The sequence below is a fragment of the Sciurus vulgaris genome (genome assembly GCF_902686455.1).
Source record: "Sciurus vulgaris genome assembly, chromosome: 5".
NCBI classification, from domain to species: domain Eukaryota; kingdom Metazoa; phylum Chordata; class Mammalia; order Rodentia; family Sciuridae; genus Sciurus; species Sciurus vulgaris.
In genome coordinates this window covers 10531795-10558850 of record NC_136465.1, presented here as the reverse complement: position 1 = coordinate 10558850, position 27056 = coordinate 10531795, and the positions used below count along the sequence as shown (strand labels likewise).

General features: G+C 51.0%; 1 protein-coding gene across 6 annotated transcripts; it reads right to left on the bottom strand.

Annotated features, from left to right (window-relative positions):
* Positions 1 to 229: 229 nt before the first annotated feature.
* STMN4 (stathmin 4) lies at positions 230 to 18843 on the bottom strand. Of its 6 annotated transcripts, XM_079139025.1 has the most exons (8): positions 18734 to 18843; positions 7597 to 7686; positions 5878 to 5973; positions 5236 to 5316; positions 4619 to 4827; positions 3627 to 3818; positions 2901 to 2954; positions 230 to 849 (listed from the first exon to the last, which is right to left on the bottom strand). In XM_079139025.1, the coding sequence occupies exons 2-7, from the start codon at positions 7607 to 7609 to the stop codon at positions 2934 to 2936; spliced, it is 612 nt and encodes a 203-aa protein (XP_078995151.1). In that variant the 5' UTR covers positions 7610 to 7686; positions 18734 to 18843; the 3' UTR covers positions 230 to 849; positions 2901 to 2933. The 6 variants fall into 6 exon arrangements, with proteins under 6 accessions (XP_078995151.1, XP_078995149.1, XP_078995154.1 ...); XM_079139023.1 differs by lacking the exon at positions 2901 to 2954; XM_079139028.1 differs by lacking the exon at positions 5236 to 5316.
* Between the last annotated feature and the right edge of the window lie 8213 nt (positions 18844 to 27056).

The following is a 27056-nucleotide window of genomic DNA, read 5'->3' as shown; positions in this document are numbered from 1 at the left end:
TTGCACTCAGTTCAGTAAGGAGTAACACACAGGAGGGGTTTGAAAGAAGGGGGGGGGGGGGAAGCAGACCTTTCAATCATGCCAAAGGTCAGGGTAATTTAACCCACTTCTCCCAGCACCTCAGACACTGGGATGGCAAAATCAAAATCAAATGGGGGAGGCGGCTAAATTTCTAGAACATTCTACCAGTCACCCAAAGGACAAATTCAGGAAATAAAGAACTGGAGACTTGGAGTAAATGTTTCATTGGTCATGATGATCAAAAGATGATGGTTAACATACACACGCACACCTCGTTCCTCCTGCTGCTAGGCAGAAGCGACATCTCTGCCTTGCACCCATCTGGCTGGGCTTCTTATCCTGTGGGCCCTGCAGCCACTGCCCCCCAGGACTCTGCCCTTCACCCTGAACTTCCACTGCCCCGGGTTCTCATCTTCTCTCAACACGCTGCCGGGAGGCTGCTCGTCCAAACAGGGCTGCGAAAATCGGAGGCCTTGGTCGGCTCAAGTCTGGTGGGTAGCGTTGCAATGTCCGTGAATTCTTCTCCTTTCCCAAACTCTCTCCTTCTCTCCCCTCTCCCACCCCATCATTGCTCCCCAGAAACAAATAGGATGGCTTCACTGGTCAATTCTTTACATGTACAAACACCAAAAGCAGAGGAAACGCCCCTGGGCCACCCCCCTCCCCCCAAACCCCAGAGCTGGGAGAGCAGCCGGCGGGCGAGGCTGCTGGAACCGCAGAGCTGCGGAGCTGTCCGGCTGTCCTGGAAACTTCTTTGGCCTCTGGGCTTTACCTAGAGGCCTCTTCCTTCAGCTCCTTGTTTTTCCGCACCTCCTCCGCGTGCTTGTCCTGGGAAGAAAGGGAGGGACAAGGGCAGGTCACACGTGATGCCCCAGCCTAAACGGGGGCAGAGGGGCGAGAGAAGGGAAGCACAGGAGCACCACTTCAGGAACGGCGGAGCAAGGTCTGCGAAGGCGTCCTGAGAGGGGCGGAAGGCGGCAGGTGAGTGAGCCCATGGACGGGTGAGTCCCAGCCTCCCCAGGGCGCCCAGCCTCTTTCTCCCTCCTCGGCTACTGTGATTTTTGGACTGATGGCTTGACTTGGCTTACTGTAGGGAGCTGCTGGGGGTAGCTTGTGACGAAGGAGAGCTGCCCCACCGCAAGCCCCGCCTACAACTCCACAAGCCCCACCTACAAATCTGCAAACCCCGCCTACAACTCCACAAGCCCCGCCTACAACTCCACAAGCCCCACCTACAACTATGAGTTGCCCTAAGGGCTTTAATGTCTCGTCCAGGTCCTTAGGGCTCATTGCCTTACCCCTCCCCGCTCCCCACACCCGGCTTTCCTTTTTTTTTTTTTTTTTTAATTTATTTATTTATTGTAAACAAATAGGGAACTTGTTTCTCTGAATCACACCCGGCTTTCTTACACCTCTGTAAGAGAACCTTCATTTGTAATCCAGCCGAAAGGCAGGCCCTGCCCTCTAAGGCCCACCAGCTGCGTGGGCCCCGCTGACTCCTCCTGGTGGGTCAAGGTGCTCTGATCAGGGCGGGCAGTGCTGCATCCTGCCTGCCTCAGGCTGCTGCTCACTGTGCAAACCTCTGGGTCCTGTGTCTTCTTGTTGTATGTCCCCGTTCCTACTGAGGCACCTTGCATTTGCTCGGTAAATGACCTCCCTACCGGTCCCTGGCATTACCACATTCAAAGGACAGAACTGAGCTGGTCACAGTAGACCCACTGAGGCAGCCCGGGCTCCCAAGGTGTACCTTAATCTACAACTCTGTCTCTAAAGAGGCCCTGGAACTTCCCATGGGTTGGAGGCAGAGAGTGGTGTACCTCAAACAGTGGTTCTCAAACTCCACTGTGTGTCCGCATAACCTGGGAGCCTCTGTGATCCCCAGGGACCAACCCTATAAAGTCAGGGTAATAGGTCTGGGGCAGGGTCCAAGTACCTGTACTTTTAAACTTTGCACCAAATGATTTCGGTGTAGATGGTGGGTGACCCAAACAAAGACTGTCCCAGAAGGTGTTGCTGAATTGCCCCTGGGCTGGTGCACGTGAAACCACATACCTAGTTCCCACCCCGCCTCCTTCCTCCTCCAGTGGATAAAGGTGAGTGGGATCCAGGTCCCAGAGAAAGATGCCCTCTCAAGTGTCTGCTCTGGCACCTTGCTGCCCGAGGTCTACTTCATCTCCGAAGCTAATGTTCCCCATTTCAAACCTTTCCAGTTGCTTCTCAGGTGAGCTCAGAGGCCCTGAGTTTCTGGCCTCCCTTTTCTTGGCCTCTGAAAACCCCTTCAGTGAAGAAAGCCTAGTGAGATGACAGTGGGCTGTTCTCCCCAACACAGGTAAGTAAAGAGCTACCTGGACCAGGAGCTGAAGCACTGGTTTCTAGTTCTAGCTCTACCAAGTGTTAGCTGTGTCACCCAGGGCAGGTCATTTGACTCTCTTACTTGATTTGCTCATCTGCTTTAAGGATAATGCCCGTTCTGCTTACCATCATGGACTCACGAGGACAATAGTATAATGAAACAGAAGAGTTTTGCAAATAGTTTTTCAAATGCTCTATCACCAGCCCAGCCTCAATTATTTGTTTTGGACTTGGCCTGTGAGTGAGCCCATGCTGCTCCTATTCCAACCACAGTTGTTGCTTTTTTTTTTCTTCAAGAGTTTGCCTCAAGTCATCCCATATTTATTGGGGAAGCCTGAAAACAGACCCAGATTGCTTCCCGCCCATGGGGTACTTGGTGGAGGACTCGCTGCCCCTCACAGGAGAGCATCATGTGCTGACCAGAACCAGGGCCTGCACAACATTCAGATCCCTGGAGAAGAAACCAGATCTTTCTAGTACAGATTCTAGGTGGATGGGCGGGAAGGAGTGGGGACCACGCTGCTCACCATGGGACGAGGCCACCGATCGGGTCCCGGGAGTCACCGCGCAGCAGGCGGCTCCTGGAAATAAAACACAGAGCTGGAGCTTCCCAGGAGCTGCAGGAGAAACTGGGGCGGCCTTGAGATTCAGGAAATGAGGCCAGCATGTTCTCCAGCGCAGCATGGGCTGTTATTCTGCTGACACGGGGGACCAACCCCAGTCTCTCACATTTCTCATATTCAGGTGACACCATTTGGTTTATTGACAAATAGCAGCCTAGTGGAAAGGACCTGAGACTCGCTTTGTCCATATCAAAAGGTCTGGAGAGAATCGTGTTTCCTGCTCAATGGGCGACTCAGCTATCCTGCCTTGGACTTAGAGTCAGCATCTTTCATTAATTCAGTTCATTCAAGGATGAAGCCAGGAATGTATAGCCATGTGTCTATCCCTACTCCCTTGCCTTAAATAAACTATCTCCAGAAAGGAAGGGATGATCCCTAAGACAAAGAGAATTTTCAGTTGTGTAACTGTGCAGAAAATCCCCCGAGGAAGCCTAGAACTTGGTTTGTGTTTCTTGCCTATAATTTTCCAAAGCATCCCATTGGCAATCTCTAAGGATCCTGCCTAAAAGAACTATTTCCATTCCTGCTGAGGCTGCTTCCTCCTGAAATGATATGTAGGTCCAAATACACTTGCCATGGAAGGAAGACGGAGCACCCCGGGAGCCTCCTGTGGAATCCAGGACAACTTACCTTCTCTTGCAGCCGTTCCAACATGGCGGCAAGGTGAGCCTCCCGGTTCTCCTTATTGGATTCCATCTTCTGGGCCAGTTTTTCCTTAGCCATCTTGATGAAGTTGTTGTTTTCCTCAATGGCTTTTTGGATCACCTCTCGCTCATGCTCTCGTTTCTCTGCTAGGTGTTTCAGGAGCTCCGCTTCCTGGTACTGAGAAAACACAAAGGGAGAGAAAGGCCCTTCAGGGTGAGCCTGGTTGGTACATTTTTACCACCTTGGATTAAGAGTTTCACACCCAGAGCACATGCCTGCCTCCTGAGCCTGTTTCCCCATCTGTGAGCAGGAAGCAGGGACCTTCTGGCACCCCACCACCACCCACAGAGCTTCCCACAGCCCTTGGTGGTTTTCAGCTTTGTTCTAAATACCCTCAGACCATCGTTACCATCATATGAATTCACAAACATGACATGATCTTATCTAACTGCCAGGTACTAGTCTATCAAACTGTATAAAGAAATACATAGATAACCAAAACACAGACTGAGAAGAACCTTCAAGAGTAGAGAGGAAGTGCCATAGGAATTCAAAGGAGGAGAGGATTGTTTTCTGCTGAAGAATGAAGAAGAGCTTATACCAAGATGGCATCAGAGCTGAGCCACAAGAATCAACAGGGAACCCAGAAGGCCTACTGAGGAGATGTACCATGCCACAGCCTTGGCCCCCCATCCCAGTGACCAGACCCTTTCCAGAGACCCTTAGCATTTTTCACTGGTTACTGTTGTCACTCATATAAGGCCACCTCTGGGAGATAATTGGCACAGTGCCTTGTCCTCTTAACCATGCTGTAAGCTCCCACGGTGGAGAATATCCTCTGCTCTGCCCACGGAGGAACTGTCTAGATATCTGTAGGTTGATGGTGACCTTACCCCAGCCCAGGGCCACCACCTGTCTTCTCCTGCTCCCTCCTGCCCACGCTAAGATGGAGCAAAGAAAGAAAGGGGCGTACTTACCTTCCTTCGTTCCTCTGCTGCTTCTAGCTTCTTCTGGATCTCTTCTAGTGATGGGTCTCTCCGCCGGGGAAGGGAAGCATTGAACTCGGGCACCCCATCAAAGGAGGGTGGCTTCAGGATGACTTCAAAGGACTGGCCTGAGGTGCATTTGTTCAGTTCAATGACTTCCATGTCGGAAATGACGCACCAGTTCAGGTCCACTGTATCTGCTGCAGGATGCAGAGTGAGGGCTGCTTACCTGCTGACCACCAGCTGGGCCCCCCTAAAGCATGCACATGAACCGGGAGAGCCGAGGTCCCATGGAAAACCAGTGACCAGGGGTCTGGCCCCATCCTGAGCACTGCTACCTAAGGGCAGAGGGCGGAGAGATCTGAAGGTCTGCAGCCACAGTGAGGCCCCAGGCTCCTGGAGTAGGACCTCTGGGAATTGGGCACCTATGCCAGTTGCAGCAACAGCAGCTGCCTCTACCACCAGCCTCCTCTGAGGTTCAAGCTCTTGCACCAGTTGTCCCTGTTGGTGACAGTGGTGCACTCTACCCACTGCCCACCCAGGCCCCTCCTTGTCCCGCTGCCCAGCTGACCACTCAGCCTGTGGGCCTCTCCCCTGACTCCTCCTACCCTGTTCTCTTCTTTCTCTCCAGTCAGCACTGTCTTTCCGCTGGCTTTGACCTTTCCTCCTACACTGTCTCCCACACCAGCCTAAACAGAAAAGACAATCTCAGGTCATCCACACTCGCCACTCTCCTACTGCCAGGCCAACCCCACCCCTTCCTCTCAACCAAGAAATCAGGAGGTGACCTGTCCCCCAATACCCCACATGGGAACCTGGACCTACGGTGCTCCCTGCCAGCGTCTGGGAACATTTATGACACTGACCCCATGCAGCATGGCCATCGCAGCCCAGGCAGGAAGCCCTCGTCCCACCTGGACTCTCCCAGAGCATCTCCGCCTGCGCTAGGAGACCTCTCAACCACCCCATCTTCCCTCTTCCTTTCTGGTTTGTTCCCGGACAGCAGAATCTCTGCCTGGTTCCCCTTTGAACAAAGGCGGTGCTCAGCGTGGGTGCTCTAGCAAGGCCTGATGCAGACCCGAGCTGCTGTCCAGTGCCCAGGCTGCACCCTGCAGCTCAGACCCTGGGCTCTGGGGAGGAAAACGTGTCATGGCATGGTGACTTTCCTGGGGGCCGGGGACCGTACCCACAAACACAGGACACAGGAGGGAGCCTCTGCTCCTTTCTGTCCCAACCGAGTCCTCACTGACCTTCATATTTGTAAGATGACTTATTCAAGGGGTCAGCCAGGAAGCAGGAGCAGAACAGGGACACCAGTGGGAGCTCCTTCATCTTCTCCTTGTAGGCTGTGGAAACATCAGGCAGGTGAAGCTGGGGACCCTGGCTGGCCTCAGAAACCCATGTACACATGAGTTAGCCTGGTTTTCAGCACCCAGACCACCTGCACCCTTGCCTCCTGGGTCCGGAGCCATCTCTTTTAGATTCTTGCATGTGATTCAGCCCCTCATCTGTCCCCTTCCAGAGCACCCAGAGGCCCTACCTGTCCTCCAGTATTTCTCCCCTCCTAGCACCAAATGCCAGGCACCCTCAGGTATAGACCCCCAAGCACCACCGCCAGCCCCCAACCTGGCTCCTGGACTGGGCTCTCCCTCCCCACACCCATCCCTGGATAGTCCAGTCCTTTGGCACTGGATGTAGGAAATCCATGCTCCATTCTACCAGAAGCACTGGGTAGTGCCACCCAAAGGGTGGAGAAGGAGACAGGAGGGGAGGTCCTCATGGTCCCTCTGCTCCAGACTTTTTCTGGGTGCTAAGTCAGGCTGCTTTTCCTGACCTTCCAAGAACAGTGGCCACAGCTAGCATGGCCAGTGGCCACACGGCAGAAGCGTGTCTCCACCACTACCAAGTCCCTCCGTGTTTAGAGGTCACAGTGCAGAGCTGCCCTGGCCACGCTGGTGACTCTGGCCCGATCCTCCCCACTTCCCTGGAGCTAATGAATCTGCTTCTGTGCCCAGCATTCTCAGCACCAGCCTGCACCCAGCACAGAGCCAAGTGTTCTTCCCTGGTTTCCTGTTACAACTGCGGAAATACCACATGGGCATTTTAAAAAACTTTAAAAGAAAATATATGCACATGAGCAAAAGTTGTGATCTCACCCACCACCCAGGGCCTGAGACAGTCAGGAGTCACCATGGTGGGACAAAGGGTGGGACAAGGAAAGAAGCTCCTGGGAGGAGCAGCCCTTCTGCCTTGTAGCAGGCATCCTGCTATCTCTACCCCTGTGATCTCTTCCCAGACCTGTTGTCAGACCCCACGACGACACAGAAGCAGGATGCTTGCACAAGAAGAAATTGTTTCTGGGGGGAAAACCGGGAAAGGGGCCACTCTCTAACTGCACTTATCTTTATTCAACTTCAAAGTCACTCCTTTGGTGCCCGGGGTAGTGGCGCACATGGGTAATCCCAGCAATTTCAGAGGCTGAGGCCAGAAAATCACAAGTTCAAGGCCAGCCTTGGCAAATTCTGTGAGACCTGGTCTCCAAATAGAATATTAAAAAGGGGCTGGATATGTAGCTCAGATACACAGCACCTTGGGTTCAATCTTCAATACCACACACACACACACACACACACACATACACACACACACACAATAATCACTAATTTGGGAAGTCACATAGCTGGGCGATACATTATTAGTTCATTGTGGGTTCTCTGACATGTGAGTTTAGATAATGATATTTGCCTGCATTATTTTTCAGAAACTTGAAAGCCACTTTTTGCTGAACACACCAACTCTTCACTTGGTCTGATAGGTGACTGAAACAGAATGTCCGTTTTCATATTATGTCTGTCTCCTTTTCCGCCTTAACTGTGGGGTCAGATTCTACTTGGCCCTGCAAGTAGACATGTCTCTGTGCCTTATGTGCAGAAGAAGAGCCCGTGCTTCATTGCTGTGTGGGGACCTACCTGCGAGGGTCATGGTTGCTGGGATCTGGTGGCTGATCTGACTGAAAGTCACAGAAGGTGTCTCTCACCAGCTGAGGATGCTGTCACTCCCTGAAAAAAAAAAAGAAAAGAAATGTCTTACCTCTGGCAGATATCCGCCTAAGAGGGTCTCTATACAACTGCAGAGGAACCGTGGGGGTACTGTTCTTGCTCTCACCCCCAGACCCTTTTTCCACCAGCTCTCACATCCCCAAACATTTACCCTCTTCCACCTCACCCCAGTCAAGTTCAGGCCATAATGTGAATGTCCCTGTTGGCTTTTGTGTCTCAAGGCCTGAGTGTGAACTTGAGTTTCCCAAAACCCTATGAACAAAGGGTGTTCATCTGTCTCCCTGGGCAGCCCAGTGGCTTGCCTGAGGCAAGGATGCAGGTGAGAGGCAAGTCCTCACTAGGAATTGCCTAGAGGTATTATGAAAAATAACTTCTGTCTACACACCTGACCTCTTTCCAGCCAGGCCGACATAGGGTGAGAGGGAGTTGGACAGAAGATGTTAAAACCTTTTCAAGATGGCCTCTTGCTTTCCACCCTCTCCAAGAACCACTGGCCCAGGCTCTCCCTGACCCCATGGTACGCGTGCCTGGATCACCAAAAGAGACGAACATTAAGATGATGTCATCATAACTGGTTGATGTGGGGGCTTTGTGGGAGCTCAGAGATGGGGCTCCCTACTCAGCCTGAGGCCAAGGGAGCCAGGAAGGGGTCCTGGGCTGAGCCCAAAGGACAGGTCAGAATCAGCCAGAGAGGGCACTCTGCCAGTAGACTGCTCAGGCCAGGGTCAGGGTGAAGGAGCTCAGGGTCCACAGGTCTCCCCCAAGCTGGCTGTGCTGGAGCAGAAGGTGAGAAGAGAGGAGGAGACAGGAAAGGAGGTGGGAGGAGCAGCCAGGGTGCAGACCTGGCGCGTCTGGAGAGTGGGAGGTGATGGGGCTTCGCTGAAGACAGCGGAATGGCGGGCTGTGCTGAGCACTTGTCATCGGGACTGCTCCATCTCTGACCGCCTTGACTGGTCACTCTGCCAGTGGAAGGTGGCATGAGCCAGCAGTCTCCCTGCCCACATCCTCACATGGCAAAGGAACTCTGAGGCCAAACTGGAGCCCCTTTCCTCCAAGAGCCAGGGTGCTTTCCCAAGAGGGGCTGGGATCCATGCTGATGGGGAGCTTGGGGGCGTAGTGGGCCAGCTCTGGGCGAAGAGCTAGACCCATGAAGAGTCGACTGCAGCAACACCTCTTCACTGTCACTAGTCATGTCACATGTCTAAACCTTGCTTTTCTCATCTTCATTCTGCACAGAGTTGTATAAATTCAATGAGAAAAGGCTACGCCTAGCATCCAGCACACAGGAAGTGCTTCACAAATGTGTGTCCTTCCCACAGCCTGCAAAGACTGTCGTCTCCTTGTGCAGGTGAGAAAAATGAGAGTCAAAGGGTCTGTGTGACCCAAGCGGGAGCAGACCTGACCTCGACCTAGCTGCCCCTGCAGGGCTCTGTCCCGTCTCCTCTCTTCACTGTGCTGTGACCGGAGGCCCCTGCCAGCCCCTCCCACAGCAGCACAATGGGCCTTCTTTCTTGGTATCAGGCTGGTCCTGACAGTACCAGTGGAGCCCAAGCGGGGAGGCAGGCCCGGTGCCTGGATGTGAAGTCCCGGTCATGAGACTGCATCCTGCACAGTCTCCTCTGTGCAGGGCTAGGCTATCTGAAGGCGACCGGCTGAGGAAGGAAGCCCTTGTCATGAGAGGTAGTGGCCTCAGACCTCAGCCTGGGTGATGAATCAGAAGTGGAAGAGGAGGCAGAGAAGCACACCTAAGAAAGAAGGGGAACGGAGCAGGCCGGCACTTGGAGCCTGAGGACATGGCCCTTGGCCTGAGCTGGAATGAGGATGAGACTCTGCTCAGGGAGCACTGTCACCCCCTCATCCCAGCTGCTCTGCTCATGAGCCGGAGCTAGGCTGACAAGCAGACGTCCTCAGCTTCACTTTCAGATGAGGAACCTGAGGCTCAGAACAGGTAAGATGCTAGACTAAAGTCACACAGCTCTGAGGCGGCAGAGCATCCAGCTCTTCTGACTCATAAGTTCTTCCCTAGTGGCCAGCGGAGGAACTATATTCTCTCTACTGGTTCCTCCATGATCCTGAGGACTCAGGGAAAGCCCGTCTGGCCTAGGGGTATGATTTAATTTGAAACTAGGTATTTAAGCACATTCTATATGGAAGATATCATTAAAGATCCCAAAATGAGATCCTCTCTGATAACCCAAGTGGGTCTTCAATTCAATACCAAGTCCTCATGAGTGACACACAGAAGCCATGCAAAGATGGAGGCAGAGATTAGAGTGAGGAAGCCCCAAGCCAAGGATGGCCCAGGATGACCAAGAGCTGGAAGAGGCAGGGACCCATCCTCCCTAGAAGCCTGGAGCAAGCATGGCCTGCTGGCTCCTTGAGTTTGGACTCCTCGCCACTGTTTTGTTCTGTGGTAAAGTGCTGCCACAGCACCCTAGGAAGTAACAAAACCAGGGACCAAAGTCATGATTCTTCCAGCATTTGTACCTGATCGGTTTCGTTCCTCAAGAGAATCTTCGTATGTGTACCTCAGGGTACAAGGGGCCCCAAATCCTCAAGCCAACGGTTATACCACTTCCATTACAATCAAGATCTCAAAGCTATGCTGCCCGGGATGCTCTGAGAGGACAAAGGATGTGGGGGCAGAAGCTAGGCAAGACTTCCTGAGGGCACAGTGCTGAGGAGGAGCACCCGCGGGAGCGGAGTCTGGGGGCATCTCGCTAGCCTGTGGATCAGCGTTCAGTGGGGGCAGCCTCCTGGCACCCAGCCTGCTGGGGTGACTCTGGGTCATCTACCACTGTTAGATAGTCACATCAGGTCATGCCACCACAGAACACAGCCCATGTGCCCAAGCACTTCGAATGGACACAGGCTAATCGGTCAAGAGGCAGGGCCCGGGCCTGCCATGCCCCTGTGCTGCTGGGGATGGGTCCACACAGCAGGTGGAGACAGGACTCTGGGCCAGCTGGTACAGATGCCTGTGTAGCCTTACCCTGGGTGATGAGGGGCTATCATGCCATTTAGCTCCTGCCTGCCTAGGTGGTGCCATGGCTTGGCATCCTGGCCGCATGCCGAGTGTGGAATGGGTTTGCTCAGAACAGAGGGGCCCACTGGGTTGCTTGCCGGGTACATTGGGACTGAACTCCAGAATGGGACAGGAAAACCACAGACCCCTCCACACCAGCGAAGGACCTCTTATTCCATGAGAAAGCCGTGGCATCCTTTGAATGAGAGGAGAGGGCGGCGGAGATGCTGATGGGGACAGCAATCACAAAAGCTACCACTTCTTCAACATCTACTTTGTACCAGGAAAAGCAAAGACATAGCTCAGTTTATTCTTTGATGATGAGGAAATCACAGCTCGGTGCAGTTAGGTAGATTATACCAAATCCCACAGTCAGAGGAAGAGTTGGGATTCGAGTCTGTGTGTATTTTATCGGGAAGCCTGCTTCTGTCTGCAGGTTTGAGTACTGGCACAAAGAGATTCATCAGAAGTGTCAGCTTGGGGCAATTAGAAGGGGAAGGCTGGCAGCATGTCCAGGCAGGGCCGGGACGCACCTGGCTGAGGTTTGTGTCCCACCCAGCTCGGTTCTCCCACCTACAGACCCATCCACACCCTTCCCCAGTGCCAGCATCTAAGCACCTGTGCAAGGAAAAGCAAGTGAGCACGTTTTATGGGTGGAATGAACCATTAGCTTCATTGGTAAATAATTGGTGAGTGATCATCCACCAAGCAGTCAGCCATGAGGCATCAGCACAGAAGGAGCACGTTCTGAATGGGGGAGCTTTGTGTGTATGTATGTATTATATATACATCAGAATGTACATGTTTGAAGTGGGCACAGTGGTGCATGCCTGTAATCCCAGTGACTCAGGAGACCGAGGCAGGAGAATTGCAAGTTTGAGTCCAATCTCAGCATCTTAGCAAGACCCTTAGCAACTTAGTGAGACCCATTCTCACTAAGTTGATAGGGAAGGTGGAGCCAGGGAAGATGTTGCCGAGAGGGATCTCGTGGCGGGATGGTGGGGAGGAGGAGATGCCTAAAGTGAAAATATCAGTACCCCCATTTCCCTAGAACACCAGAATGCCTGAGGCGAGGAGATGGCAGGACAGAAGGTGATCACAGAACAGGAGGACTCTCCATGAGGTGCTGCCTCAGTCCTGGGAATGGATACACCTCTGATGAGCGTGAGATGGGACCTGACAGGCCCAGGAAGGCTAGGTGCCCTGCACTGCACACAACAATGCCACGCAAAACATGCCCCATCTGAAACGCTGGTGACTTCCGTGGGGACAGAGATCCGGAGCTCACACAGCACGCTGCTGGCAGAGGCGGCCTGAAGCCCAAGCACCTGGACTCCAGCGCTGGTGCCGTCCTCCTTCACACGGCCCCTTCTCCGCCCCACACCAGCTGGACGAGAGGAGCAGCCCACACTAGGGTCAGCAGGTGGGCGTGCGGAGTGGGTGCCACGCGGACATGTTAGCAGGACCGTACTTGGTAACGGGAGCTGACAGAGGACAGCACGGAGCGCTCGACAACACGTGGCACTCCCTGCGAGCTCCAGGCCTCCCCAGGGCTCTGACCGCCCACCTGTCACTCTAAGAAATGCCCAGATAGTGCTCTCGGGATGCATCAAGGCCCACGCAGACTCCTTTTGAGGGATAAGCAGCTAATGCATGTCCAAGTGGTTTGAATAGAGCTCTCCTTGGCAAGGATTCTGGAGGCCAAATATAGGAACTCTGGCCCAGAATGGGTATGGCAGCTTCACGGGTGGGGTAACAACAGAGGCTGAGCCAGGTCCTCCAGCCACAGGCAGAGCGGGAAGGGTTCCTTCGGGCTATGCACTGACCAGCCTCTTAGGGGTCCAGGCCAAGTTCTATATTCACCTAGTATTCGCTGCATAAGTGACCTCAGCATCACACATCCATTTACACTGGACTGGAATCATGTCGTCTCAGAACTGTGACCTTGCTTCTTCCATGCTGACCAGGGACTCTGATTGGCAGCATGTGTCTTATTTGAGTTTAAAATCAAAAGGAGTTAAATTACTTTTTCATGAATGTGGTTTGCAGTCTTTCCACACTCTTTATTAAATCTTGAACTCCATGCCAAGTCCTCTGTTAAGTCCTAGAATAACCCCAGGAGGGGAATCCAGATACACGGGCCTTAGGGAGTTCTGCAGATGCTCTGCAGGCCTTCAGCAGGGCCCCCTGCAATACTGTGGGCCCTGTATTCAAGGAAGAAGGTGGGGGATTGGAGCAAAGACCAATTAGGGATGAGTAAGATATAGAGGGGGCTGGCAGACAGACCAGTGTGTGACTCACTGGCTTTGGGGACTGCTAGTATCCAAGCACCCTTTAGGTTTTCTTTTCAGGGTTTCAAGAGGAGGAGACAGTGGATGGTCAAGAGCTTCAGGATGCAGCTGAATCATACTTCTAGGAATGACCTGCTGGCAGCCACAGAACTCTGGAGGCCTGGGTCTGAGGAAGCCCTCGAGGTTCTAATGGCTATGCTGAGAGGCGAGCCATTAGACAGCCCCAAAGAATCCACAGTGATGGGACTTCCCGGGCTATTTTTATCTCTCATTCAATATAAAGAGAAGATTCAGCATGATGGAAGTCAAGTTCAGGGTGGGAATTTCTTTTCAGAGCAGGTGCAGGGCTGGGTATGTGAGTCGGGCACTGGGTCGAGTCCCAGAGTCAAGAGCACTCTCAGGCGCCAGCAACTGAAGCAAGCTCTGTAATTTCACTCCCGACAGCCACATGGATATTTTACAGTGCGCCACGGTGTACCAGGAACTTCCCAGTGCATATATGTACACGCTCACCTTACATATCATGCTTCAATTGCAAACATATTAGCATTGTATTCAGAAAAATCTGTGACGGAGAAAAGAAAAAATATTTGTCCTCATGATTCTATGTTATCAGCATTTCCTTCTTTTTTCCTGTCTGTCATGTTTACATTATTGTAATCAATGTGTATGCATTTTATCATTCGTTCTCCCTGAAGTCTACGAAATGGATATGAGTATACCCATTTTCCAGATGATCAATTTAGATAAGTAATTTGATTTCCCCATAGTGGTACAAGGAGAAAGGAATAGACATAATTTGAACCAGAGTCTTTTTACATTGAAGTTTGTGCTGTTTCTAACAAAGTTCCATGCCAGGTCCTCATACCCAATACTGTCCCTACAGGTAAGCAAGGGCAGTTGCCCATGGCACATGGGTGAAGTTACCTATCCCCAAACTTCCCTCCTATCCTGAGTGACCTCATGCTTAAAATTCTTATCATTAAGCTCTCCTTTGGGGGATATGGCCTCAGAAAGTCTCCATTTGAAAGCCTACACCTGACTTATCAAGTGTAATTCAACCACTTTCACATCCAGAGAGAACAACCAATAGAACTTGTAGACTTCTCCAGAAGGTCAAGTTCTTTGTTCATTCTGCAGTCCCATAGATGGAAGAAGTCATGGGGCTCTCTAGTATTTTTTATTTCCCACCTCTTCTCAGATGAGAAGAGAGAGGTTCTAAGAAGTCTAGGGCTTTGTGTGAGGTTTCCAAGGAGCAGAGTCCTACTTCCAGCCCCAATTAACTACACCAAAATAAGTCCCTTATCTTTTGCAATATCATTCTTATTTCTTTGTTCTTTCATTCTTCTCCAATGATTATTTTTACATTCTATTTTAATTTTAACTTTAAATGGACATCATTTACAATAATATTCACTGTGTCAAGTATAAAATGGTATCAACTGATTTTCTTTGTGTGAGATAAGGCATTTAACAAAATTTTACTTCCTCTCTCTACAAACCTGGTTTTGTCAGAATGATCTAGATTTTTCAGTTTTGGATTATCATGATTGATTTCTTTTTTTTTTTTATGTTATTCATTCAATAATATTTGTTGAAAATCTACTGTATACACTATGCAAAGTAGTAAAACTACATGCTGACCTCAACATATTCCTAGCTTCAAGATGTGTGACATTTGCATTTGGCTTTGTAAATATGATGACTATAATTAGACAACTCTAAACTCTATTGTCTGGTTGTTCGTGACCATTACTTGTCCTTTTTGTATTCAAGTTTTTTAATTCGATGATTTTTTTGACTATCTACAGTACTTCTTGGAGTAATTTCTCCAGAAAGGACCCATGTCTGCTTGTTGGGAGCTTCTGTGTCTGAGTTGGTGAAGGTGCGTGCAGACACCCTGACCCCGGTCAGCGGTCAGCTCGTGCATGTGCAGGAGCGGTTAGGCTGGGACGCTGTCTGTCCGCTTGTTCTCTCATACGCACTTGGATCTTTGCTCCCTTTCTAGTCTGGATTTCCGGGCGCAGACCCCTCAAGGGATCCACTGACTCCCAGCACCCTCCTCCTTCCTCCAGATCCACGTTCTCCAGCCGGTTCTGTGAACTCTAGATTTGCCTGTACCCTGTCATAAATCAGGCCAGCCACCCCAGGCTCCCGCCCCTTTCGCTCTGTCCTGTTCTGCCTCTCATCTCGGACAGCAGGACTCGAAAGGGGCGGAGGAACACAGCTCTGATGGAAAAGAGCAATAGCTTTGGGGTTTGGTGGGAGAGAAAGACCCGTATGTGCATGTGAGTAGCGGCAGGGTGGGAGTGGAATATGTGTGGGGCGAACGTATCTATATCCCCTGCCTTCCTATGGGGACTAGAAATGAAAAATGGCAAGGGTGATTTTTGTGATGGTGGGAGGTCCTTGCTCATTCCTGAACAAAAACAGAAAAAGCAACCTTTCCCACACTTACGTTTCTAAGTATAGCACATGCTAATTTAATAAACAAACCCAGTAATGCAGGATGCATGTTCATTTCTCAAGCTCATAGAGTATGGTCCTCTAACCAGCATGATAAAAATTTTATTTTTCGTGTCACATAATTCCACCCACATTTCTATGCCTCTTCCAGAAAAAAGAATCATTTCTTTCCACTCATGACTTCAAGCTCTCTGGGAATCCTGTCTCCAAATGAAAGTCCTCAGGTAAACAGGAAATAATATAAAAGGGTTAAAAGGAACATGGAAGGCAGGATCTTGAGTGTTCTGGAAAAATTAAGCTTTTCTTTGGTTTTGATCTTGATAACTAAATATCCTGTATGTAAAATCAAGATCTGAACATCCCTGTTCTTCTTACATGGTCGCTTGAAAGTAGACTCTGACCCCTCCTCTCCTCACCTGCCTTGCTTTGTTTGCCCTGTGTCCTTCTTTCCTGTTCAGCTTTATTATTGGATATTCATTTGTCAATCTGTGTTGCTCCATTTTAAGTACCGTCAGTCAGTCCTCTTCCCTCCTAGAGAGGGCGCGTGGTTTAAATGGCCTGGTCAAAGGAGGGAAGAAGGCGGCCAGTCTTACCTGGCCCTCAGATTCCCTTCATGGAGCCAAGATGGAATCTAGATATGAACCACTCAGCCAAGCTGAAGTTTGAGGAACCTCCCTACCCCTCCACCTACAGTGTAACCTGGAGTCCCTGCTTACTCCTGGAAATAGCAAGATGTCCTGCAGGTGCCTGAAATCCAGGATATACTGTTTTCTCCTCTACATACAAACCTATGATAAAGCTTACTTTATAAATAAGCACGGCAAGAGATGAACAGCAATATCTAGTCATAAAATAGAATAATTACACTAATATACCAATAAAAGTTACTTAAAACTTTCAAATGGCTTATTTCTGGAATTTTCCATTTAATATTTTCGGACTTAGTTGCCTACAGGTTACTGAAACAGAGGAAGACAAAACCATGGATAAGGGGTGACTGCTGTATGTCGGTTACACCCTCAACTCTGGAGAGATCAGGCTAGACCACACCTTCAGAACACAGAATCTCACTAAAGGAAGAGCCTCCCATTTAAAACAACACTTGGAATTAACTGGAACTTTCAGGCACTTCTTTCACATCTGCCAATGAGGACATATAGCATTCAAAATGGACAAGCCAGGAGGACCCTGTGCAGAGTGAACCCCAGTCACAAAAGGACAAACGCTGATAGGAGGAAGCAGGCAAACTCAGAGGCAGAAGGTAGACTGCGGGCCTGGGGCTGGGGGTGGGGAGGGGGCTCAGAGTTTAACAGGCACTGTGTTTCAGTTTTGCCAGATGAGAAAAGATTTCAGGATACCCAGTGCTGCATCTTAACATCACTAACCATACACCTAAAAATAATTAAGAGGGTAAATTTTGTTATCTATATCCTACCACAATTAAAAATTAAGAATTCAAAAGAAAAAGTTCACAGTTGATACAGAGTTTTCCAAAGGCTCACAGCCTTTGGATGAGAAGACATGATAAGAGGTCAAAGAGCCCAGTTTTTCTCAATGTATAAGAAATACGTTATGTGTCATAGTGTAATATGTTGTATGTCCTTAGATGGATACATACACATGTACACACAAGTACACACATAACTGAGAATACATTACTAAATAAAAAGGTACAGAAAACATAATTTACCCATTATATTGGCTGTGTTCTAATTTTTAAAAATTCTATCTTATCTCTTATTATTAAAAGAAATACTGGTTCTAATCCACAAAATTCATTTCACAATCAACTAAATGGGTCTTAGTCTGCAGTGAAGAACAGTAATCTTAAACCAATCTCCAGTGTGATTCGGAGAAGTCTCCTCTAATGCCTCTCTGCTGGGTGGTCCCATTTCTGCTTGAATGCCTTCAGTGATGGGGAACTCACTTCCCACCAGGAAGCAGTTAAAGATCCTTGCTCACTCCAAAGCTGCAGGCGTGGCTGGGCGGAGCTGGGATAACAAGAGGTCTGGGACCAGCTGGCAGGAGCGGAGCAGCCTCAGAGAGGGCTGGAAGCACTGCTCCTAAGAGCAAGGTAGGGGCCTGGGTGAGCTAGAGGAGAGGACCGGCTCTGGGAGGCCCTGGTTCACCTCTGCGGAGCTGCAGAGCAGAGCTGCCCCCTGCCCTCCCTCCACTCCAGCACTATGACTATTTCCACAGCTGATGTATGATCTCATTCCCCGGCACCCGCCTGTGGGAGAGCTCTCCTCCCCCTAGACGGGGCCTCAGCCTCCATGGAGACAGATTCCCCCACATGGCCTCCCGGCCTTCCCACCCACCCCTCGGGACTCCGGCAGGCCACTTCCAGCATCCCCCCTTAGTGTCCTCTTGGTCCTGGGACACAGGGGTATCCCTGCCTGGGGTGTGCAGACGAGGACACCCGAACATGTCTGACCTACCCGCTAAGACACCCTGGAGACCTGCCCAGGGTCAGGACAATGAAGCTCCTCCACACCTGATCACATCTTCCTAGGAGTAATAAAACAAAGACAGCACCACCACGTGGGGACAGAGCTGGCCACTGGACATCAAAGCTCCGGGTCCTGGTCCAGGCATGAGGAGAGGGAAATGCCTAAACTCCTGGCGAGGGTGGGGGGCTGAGCGAGGAGGAGGTGTCCTCAGCCCCTTCAAGGACCAGGGCGTGGCAGGCCTTTGCTCCTGCAGCCTCAGCCTTGGAGCCAGCTGGCCCCGCCAGGTGGGATCAGGTTGACCTCAGGGTGGGGCGGGGCGAGGCGGAGGTGATGATCTCATTGCATCCTTAGGACCAAGAGGAAAAGTAAGGTGGTAGAGAGACTGAAGAGGAGGGAGATATGGGTGACAAAAACGAGAAAGAAAGATGAGAAAAGCTGAAATACCAAACACAGGGCAGCTTCCAGCTTGAAAGGGGTCTTTAGATTAGAACCAGTTCTCGGGGAAGCCAGGTTCTAGCAAAAAAAAAAAAAAAAATTCTGCAAAAATAATTTGCCACGGACCTCCTCCGACGCTCCCTCTCTCCTGAGCTCTGGAACAAAAACCATGTCTGGAGCCCACCCTGGCCCCTCGACCGAGCACCATCCTTTCTGCCTCGCCCTGTTTCCCCCAAGGGTGGACAAAGTTTAATTGACTGAGTGAAACCAAAGACAGCACAAAGCCTCTAGCCCCTGTGCCTGTCCCCTCCGTAGCTGCTGTTTTGCTTCTTTCTTTTATTTGAAAAGCCTGCGACCCTTTGCATCTCATTTCTTCTTACCTGCAGTCCAGTTCGAAGCAAGCGAGCTGCTCTCTTCTCACTCCCTCAATTAGTGGTACCCTGGGCTTCTCTCAACATCAGCACCACTGCTCAGCTCTCGCCATGACATCATCTCTGAGCTCTCTGATTGGCCAGCAGTAGGTTGCTTGGCAATTGGACAGTCTCCTCTGGTGGAGCGGGGATTGCCTGAGCGAGTAACTCTTAGCAGGCCGGGGAGTGGAAGATGATGTCAGATGGAAGATGACAAAGAGCCTGCTTTCCCCACGGCCTGTGGAGCTGGGGAGGCAGAGAGCGAGGGCGGCGAGCAGGGAATGGAGGGAGTGGTACGGGGAGGTGGGGGTGACCGCACAGCTCGCGCGCTGGGGGAACGATGAATGAGTCCAAGAATCTTTAGCTCCTTCAAATCTGGGGGTGAGAGAACATGGAATCAAGAAGATAGAACAGATGAACCCCAAAAATAGCTTCCCAGAGGGTTTGATGTCTGTTTCCAGCTCTGTCAGGAGGCTGGTGGGTTAGGACGGTGAGTCACCAGGTGGGGAGGGGCTGAAAGCCCAGGCCCTGGAGTTGGCAAGGGCTCCGAGCAGGGGTCTCAGGAGAGCAGGGCGTCCCCCTGGCTGCCCTCAGCGAGTGTCAGCCACATCTCTCGTGTGGCATTTTCCCAGCACTTGTAGGTCTTCACAGCCCACTTGGCCAGCCTGGGCTTACCAGAGCCGCAGGTAGGAACCCAGACTCATCTTTACCCTAGAGGTTCTTAAACATGGTGGGATCTTAAGGGAGAGGTGGTGGGTCATCTATAGTGCCTTCTGTGCCCTCGAGGAACCAGGACAGTCCCTGATGCAGCCTTCCTCAGCTGCTCACCTTCAGTCTGTGAGCAGGAGAGGACAGGTCCAGCCATGGGGGGTGAGGTGCCTGAGGAGCATCCCTCAGAGTCCACCGCCCGGCCTTCCTCACCCAGTTTTCCAGGGAGGGACTCCCTTTTAATTGCAGCACAACATGCATGATGTACGTTTTACCCCTCTTCCAATGTGGGGAATCAAACCCAGGGCCTTGCACCCCTGAGCCACATCCCATTAACCATGGTCAAGCATGCCATTTAGTGACACTGTATACAATCAGTTTTGTGTGACCCTCACCAACCATCTCCCAAAGTTGTTCATCTCCCCAGCATTCATCTGGAGCTGTTAAACACTGCCCCTTTCTCCTAACCTCTAATCTACTTTCTAACTCTATAAATTTGCTTATTCTAGGTATATCATTTAACTGGAATCATGGAGTATTCGTCCTTTTGGGTCAGATTCCGGAATATGGCTTGATGTCTTTGAGGTTTATCCATGTGGCAGCGTGTTTCAGAATGACATCACCTCACCCCAACATCCCTCAAAGTCATCTTCCTCATCCTCTACCACCACAGCTCTGGAACCGAGAACACACGGAATCATTAAAAGTCACCTTGAACACAGCCCATGCTTTGACATTATTTTTCTAACTACAACGGCATTACTGAGGGTCTGGAAATGGACTGGTGCACATAGAGGTCATGTGGTGTGTTTGCTCTGCAGTGACCCTGGCCTGCTTCCCACAGCGGGGACCTGTGCCCTGTGTGCTTCTGCAGGGGGCCCACATGGGCACAGTCTCTCAAGCCCATTCCTCATCAGGAGTCAGCCTGGGGGGTGCCAGAACAACCAATGGCCCTGCCTGACTTTGGGGTTCACCATGCATCCAGCTGTTCTCTCCTGCGCTCCCCCACCATGCTGCAAGGACAGCAGGAGAGACATCGTTCTGCTCCACATTCAGTGAGTGTCTGAACAACACACTCTCCATGCATGTCACACGCCACCACCCAGGACCCTCAGGCCCAAGCTGGCCCATTTCGGAGGGATTGGAAGCTCCAAAGGATAGCAGAAGTATTTTCTTCAGCATGTGGAGACAATAGAGTCTGCCGTACCGCATGCCAGGCTGGAATTTGGAATCCAAGCACACCACAAATGCATGGCTGCCCTGGCTGTCAAGGGAGCCCTCTCTCCTTCCCCAGCCTGTCTTCCCTCCCAGCCCCGAGGAGTCTGCAACTCCACAGATCTGCTGGCTCTGGAAACGGGGAGGGGAGCGGAGCCAGTGGGTTGCCATGGTGATGGCAGCCAATAAGAGATCCTCTGGGAGGGAAGCACGGGCTGGAGTCCCCATCCTGACTGTGAAGGAGGGTGGGAAAGGGACAGTGGGGATGAAGGGAAGCAGGACACCAGTATCCGAGAGCAGAGACCAAGGGGAAAAGGGGGGAAATGTGGAGGGCCGCTCCATTTCTAGAACTATCTGGCTACTGTGTGAGGGCTAGGTTGTGGTGGGCAACACACACACACACACACAGAGTCTGTAAAGGGAGTACCTACCCCATCTATAACAAATGTAGAGGGCCACTCCATTTCTAGAACTATCTGGCTTCTGTGTGAGTGCTAGGTTGTGGTGGGCAACACACACACACAGAGTTTGTAAAGGGAGTACCTACCCCATCTATAACAAATGTGAAGGGCCGCTCCATTTCTAGAACTATCTGGCTACTGTGTGAGTGCTAGGTTGTGGTGGGCAACACACACACACACACACACACACACACACACACACACACACACACAGAGTCTGTAAAGGGAGTACCTACCCCATCTATAACAAATGTGGAGGGCCGCTCCATTTCTAGAACTATCTGGCTACTGTGTGAGGGCTGGGTTGTGGTGGGCAACACACACACACACACACACACACACACACACAGAGTCTGTACGGGGAGTACCTACCCCATCTATAACAAATAGACACTGTGCAAACAACCTCACCTGTGAAGTGCTCAGGCCTAAATCTGAACGATAGGGCGGAGAGTAGGGAAATGGTATTGGAAAGAGGGAGTGAGGGAGCTGTGCAGAGCCGCTGGCCGGAAGTCCTCCTGGTGGGAGAGTCCCAGGGCTTCCTGGGGGAGGCAAAGCCGCCCACAGTAGTGATGAAACAGGAAAGAAGCACAGTTAATGCAGGAAACGTGACAAGCATCAAGTTTAAAGAACAAAGGGTGAGGAAAGGCCAAAGCCACTGAAGAAATCAGCAAGATTTCTTGCTGGGAACCAGGAAGCTGGGAAGGATGTGACTGTGCCCAGGGAGGAGATGGAGGAGGAGGCCTGGTGGGGACCGTGCCATGGCACCTCAGGGCTCCAAGCTCCCAGGAGCCTGGCTGAAGAAGATGGGCCAGACGGTCCCTGCACCTGCTGAGTCAGTGTTGGTGGGCCAGGTGGCTGGTGACCGGTTCCTTCGTAGCCGCTGGACCTCAGTCGGGGGCCTGGGGCCCACAACCGCAGAGCGGCGCCGCAGCCTCTGCTGCACACTCACTGCTCCTCACAGCCCAGGTTGTGCTGTGGCGACAACGCTGAGACCCTGCATCGCCACACACCACCAGCCGCGCCGTAGGCGCCCGAGTCATTTCTCTCTAACTGAGAATCCAAGGGCAGCCACTGCCGGGTGACCTGACTCACCCAGTAATCACACACTTGCAGCCACCGGGGCACAAGGAATGCCCCAGTCCCCAAAGGGACCCCTGCTTGTGACCAAGGTATTTCTCCTGAAGACCAACTGGGAGGCCCCCCTGGGGACTTTCATGGAGCCTCTGACCTCTTTCCAACTCTCAGAAAACAGGGTCCTTGCCTCACATCAGAATCCAGACTATCTTGTCAACACTAGTGTCCGTGTCACTTGCACCAATGCAATTTGTAAAATCTGTGTGACATAAACGGGTGTTTCTTTTCTGCCTTAACTTTAGGAGGAGGCAAAGGTTTGGGGTACTTGTATAGAATTTGTTTAACTGGATATTGTCAGGATTTAGCCGATACTAATGAAAACATGTATGCATGATGTCACTTTTTAAAATGGGAATGCTGATTTCACTGACTTCTGAGCCCCTGTGGTACCAGTGCCTTCCAGTTTCTTTCAAGAAATGGAGACACAAATAAACTCAGCCAATTCAAGTTTAAGCAGTGTTGGATTGCCCGAGCTGTCTGTGCCAACAATTAGATTTGTAAACTCAATTGCAATGGCAGTTAATGTTTATAACAAAATCTCTGTTTAGAAAAACAAAACATTTACCAAGTAAGCTAAGATCTGGATATCACTTAGAAAACAGGGCCTGGCACCACTACGGGCTCAGTAAATGTCAGCCATTGTTGTGACTGTCATTAAATGCAACACAGGCTACCCATAAGTCTTAGCTGTGTAAGAAGCAGAAGCCCATTTCAAACTTGTATTTTTAAAAAAGGTTTATATGAAAATTTAACAGTAAAATATTTGGAAATTCACAATCCTATTAGAAAATGGACAGCAGACATGAAGAGGCATTTCATTAATGAGAATACACAGACAGCAAATATATATGTGAGAAGGTATTAACAATACTAGCCACAAGAGAAATACAACTAACTGTAAGTCTCTACGAGCTATCATGACACACTTATTCAAACAGCTAAAATAAAAAGTTGCTGCCATACCAAATGCTAGTGAGTGTGTAGAAGAACTGGACCAGTCAGACATTGCTGATGGGAATGTGAAATAGTACTCCAGAAAATAGTTTGGCAGTTTTTTAAAGGACTTAACACACACTTACCAGATGTGTTTGTCAGCTTTTCATTGCTGTGACAAAATACCTGAGATAAACTTAAAAGAATAAAAGATTTGCTTTGGCTCACGGTTTCAGAGGGTTCCATCCATGTGGCCGGCCCTGTTGTTTCTGGGCCTGTGGTGAGGAGGGACATCATGGCACAAGGCCAGGGTGGAGCAGAGCTGCTTACCTCATGGCAGCAGCTGGGAAGCAGACAGACTGGGGCCAGGAGGTAAGGTCCAGGGACAAAATATACCCTTCAAGGGCATGCCCACAGTGACCTGCCTCTTCTACTTAGGCCCCACCTCCTAAAGTCTCTACTACCTCCTAATAGTGCCACCAACTCGGGACCAAGCCTTCAACACAGGAGGCTCTGGAGGCATGCCAGATCCAAACTACAGCACCAGAGGACCAGACAGTTGCCCCCCTCAGCATTATTCCCAGGGAAATTAAATGAAAACTCATATTCACACAAAAATCTATACACAAATGTTATAGCAGTTTTATTCATAATGACCCCAAACTGGAAATAATCAAGATGTCCCTTGAAAGGTGAACGAATACACAAATGGGAATAGCCACACCATGGACACTTCCTGTTGGACAATAAAAAGGAACAGATTGTTGATGCACGAACTTGAATGGATCTATAGGGAATTGGGCTGGGTGGGGCGAGGACGGCCAGTCTCAAAAGCTTACAAGCCCTGTGATTCCAGATAGAACAGTCACAGAAAGACCGGATGACAGAGGTGGGAAACAAATTGGTAGTTACCAGGGCTTCGGAATGGTGTGGGGTGGGGGTACTAACGGGGTAGCAGAAAAAGCGATCCTGCTGGGGCGGAGCAGATTTGCACTGTAGCAGTGGCAGTGGGTACACAAAGCTGCACAGGTGATGGGATGGCCCAGCACGCACTCCACCAGGGTGGGCTCCTGGGTTTGATATGGAGCTCTAGTTATATAAATTGTAACCCTGGGGAAACTGAAGGTAGGAACGTGGGGCCTCTCTGTGCTATCTTTGCAAGTCCTTCTGAATCTATAATTATTTCAATATAAACAGTTACTAAAAAAGAAAAGAAAAAAGAAGGAGTCGAGACTATTTCATGGAAGCCAAAGTGGGTTGCACCCCAGACATGAGTCAGGAAAGCAATCACGAGGCAGCTCTCGTTCTCCCTCGCCCCCCCACCCCACCCGGCCCGCCTGGCAGAGGGGCTTGCTTCTTCTCTGCAGACCACCTTCTCTGCTGCTTGTGCACATGGCTAGCACTGCTAGCTAGAGACACTGGGATCTTTGGGGTCAGGTCACACAGAGAACCAATTCAAATTTCCCAGAAAACAAAATCAGCCAGCCCTGCCTGGGTCAGGCCTCCACGCCGTGGTCCATGGTCGGGGGACCCCATGTGCTCCTTCGCCTGCTCCTGCTGCACACGGAGGAGGTTCTGAGCCGCGGCAAGGCCACTTTCTCCTTCAGGATAGTCTCAAGCTCACCCAGTCCGTAGAGGAAACTGTAACAATCCGCCCTCTAGGTCCCGCCTGGTGGGAGCCCTGGAGAACAGCTGGACAGGGCCAGAAAACTTTCCCCTGGAAAACAAAGGCAGCAACTCCAGACCATCAGTCATGCATTGGTCACCAGCTTAAGGTGAAAATTAGCTGTGGCAGGACACTTGACAAAGCTCAAGTCCATCTGCGTGGTGAGCCCTCCTGGCACCTGGCGTGGGTCCCTTGGCTAGTAGCGGTGGCCCTCCAGGTTCTGTACACAAGGCTACTGCCCTTTCTCCGGGATCCTCCATGGCCACCCTGGGGCGACTTTGGGGAGGAATTGGCTGTGGTTGCCTGAAGCCTTCTGGGAGAGGTGGCAGCCTCCAGGCTTGGGCCTGTGGCTTTCCTGAAGGCCTGAGACACCTGGCAGTGTAGTCGTGTCCATCTAACAACCCTGTTCTCCAGCTATGGTTTTCTTGGCAGCACAAAACCTGTAAACCCTTAACTGGCAGCCCATTGATTTAATTTAGGGAGTCTGCATTTGCTGAAAGCCATCTCTAGACAGCATGCTAAGCAGAACAGCCAGAGCCGGGCTGTGCCTGTGGGCTTCAGTTTCTTAGAAGGAAGCCTGAAGGCTGGGCCCGTGTTCTCTGCATAATGAGTTTTGTCTTCGGGTGTGGAGGACAGCAGCAAAGAAATTCTGCCTCCGTCTGGTTGGCTCCATGGAACTTCCCAAACTGAGTACCAAAGAGCGGTTCATGGCAGGAGGCATCCCACCCTGGTCCAGCAAGAGGGCACCACAGAAGGACTTGGAAGCACATTGGAAGGATCCGGGTTCCCCAGTTCCCCCAGCCCTTCCTGGGTGTCCTTGTTCCAATTGACAGAACCTCCCTGTTTCATAATTGGTGTGCCAAATTTAGTTCTGGATGTAGGTTGCTGCAGAGTGTAACAGCTGCAGCTCAGTCGGTCCTGTGATTACCTTCTAGGATGGACTCTCTGTGGTCTCCGATCCTATACTATGAGCAGAGAGGCCTTCAGGAGCAGAGTTGCGTAACTGACCTGATTGTCGATATCCCTTGCAGCAGACAGCCTCAGACTTGACCCCTCCCCCGGCACCTTGCTGAAGCCCCAGGGGGTCTTCAGTACAACCTGACATCCTTCAACCTGACCTTCCAAGCCCCTAATGCCGCAGTCTCCTTAGAAAAATTCTCCAAAACCCATCCGACACTCATTCTACCAGTGGCTTCAGTCTGCAGGTCACTGGCGGCCAGCTTCCTGACCCAGCATCATGGAATCCTAGTGTCTCCACTCGTGAAATGGGTCGGCTAAATGGTTATGTGCAACTTCATTTCCTCGTTGCAGCTGATCAGAGTTCATTTGGCTATAAATTAACAGGAAACTACTCCAAATTACCATAGCAAAAGCAGAGAATGTATTCAAGTTTAAAGGAATATCACAGAAACCAGCACACAAAGGACAGCTGGTTTGGAACCAGGAACTGAAAGCTAACAGAACCTGAAAGTCTCCATGTCTCTGTCTGTCTCTCTCCCTCTCCCCTTCTTGCTGGTGCCCCCTCCACCCCTCCATTCTGTGTCTCTGTGTCATCTATGTAAAAGGCTATTTTTTCTTCCCATCTCCACGACAGACTCTGGGCTCCCCAGCACCGACTGTCCTGTGTTTCCTAGGTTGATGGAAAGACAGACCAGCCCTCTCTCCATCCCAACTCCAAAATGTCCAAGCAAGAGAATCTCTCTGGCTCAGCGCAGGACAGATGTGTGTGCGGAGCCTGGGATGTGGGCCATCAGGTTGGTATCAGAATGCAAATCCACATGGAACGGGAGTCCTGCTCTGGGTGAGGCCAGGTGAGTAGTAGAAGGCAGCGTGCGGGCTATATCAGAATTAGCAACCACCACAAGACAGGAATATTGTGCACATCACCCAAATGTCTTTGACCAAAAGCTCACTGCCAATGACAGAACACTAATGGAATTAGGCACAACCTAATGGAATTAGGTTGGACTGGGAAAACTGGGCATGGAAAGAACGTTTGCAGTACCCACAGCCTGATCTCTAGCTCTAGAGTTGCCTCTGTCCCCAGTTTCCAGGGGTTGACCACTCCAAGGATAGCAGAGCGAACAGCCCATAGTGACTTCAGCACTGGGAAGTGAAGTGGCCACCTCCCCAGCCAGTCACTTCTTCCCATGCTGGGGATTGAACCCAGGGC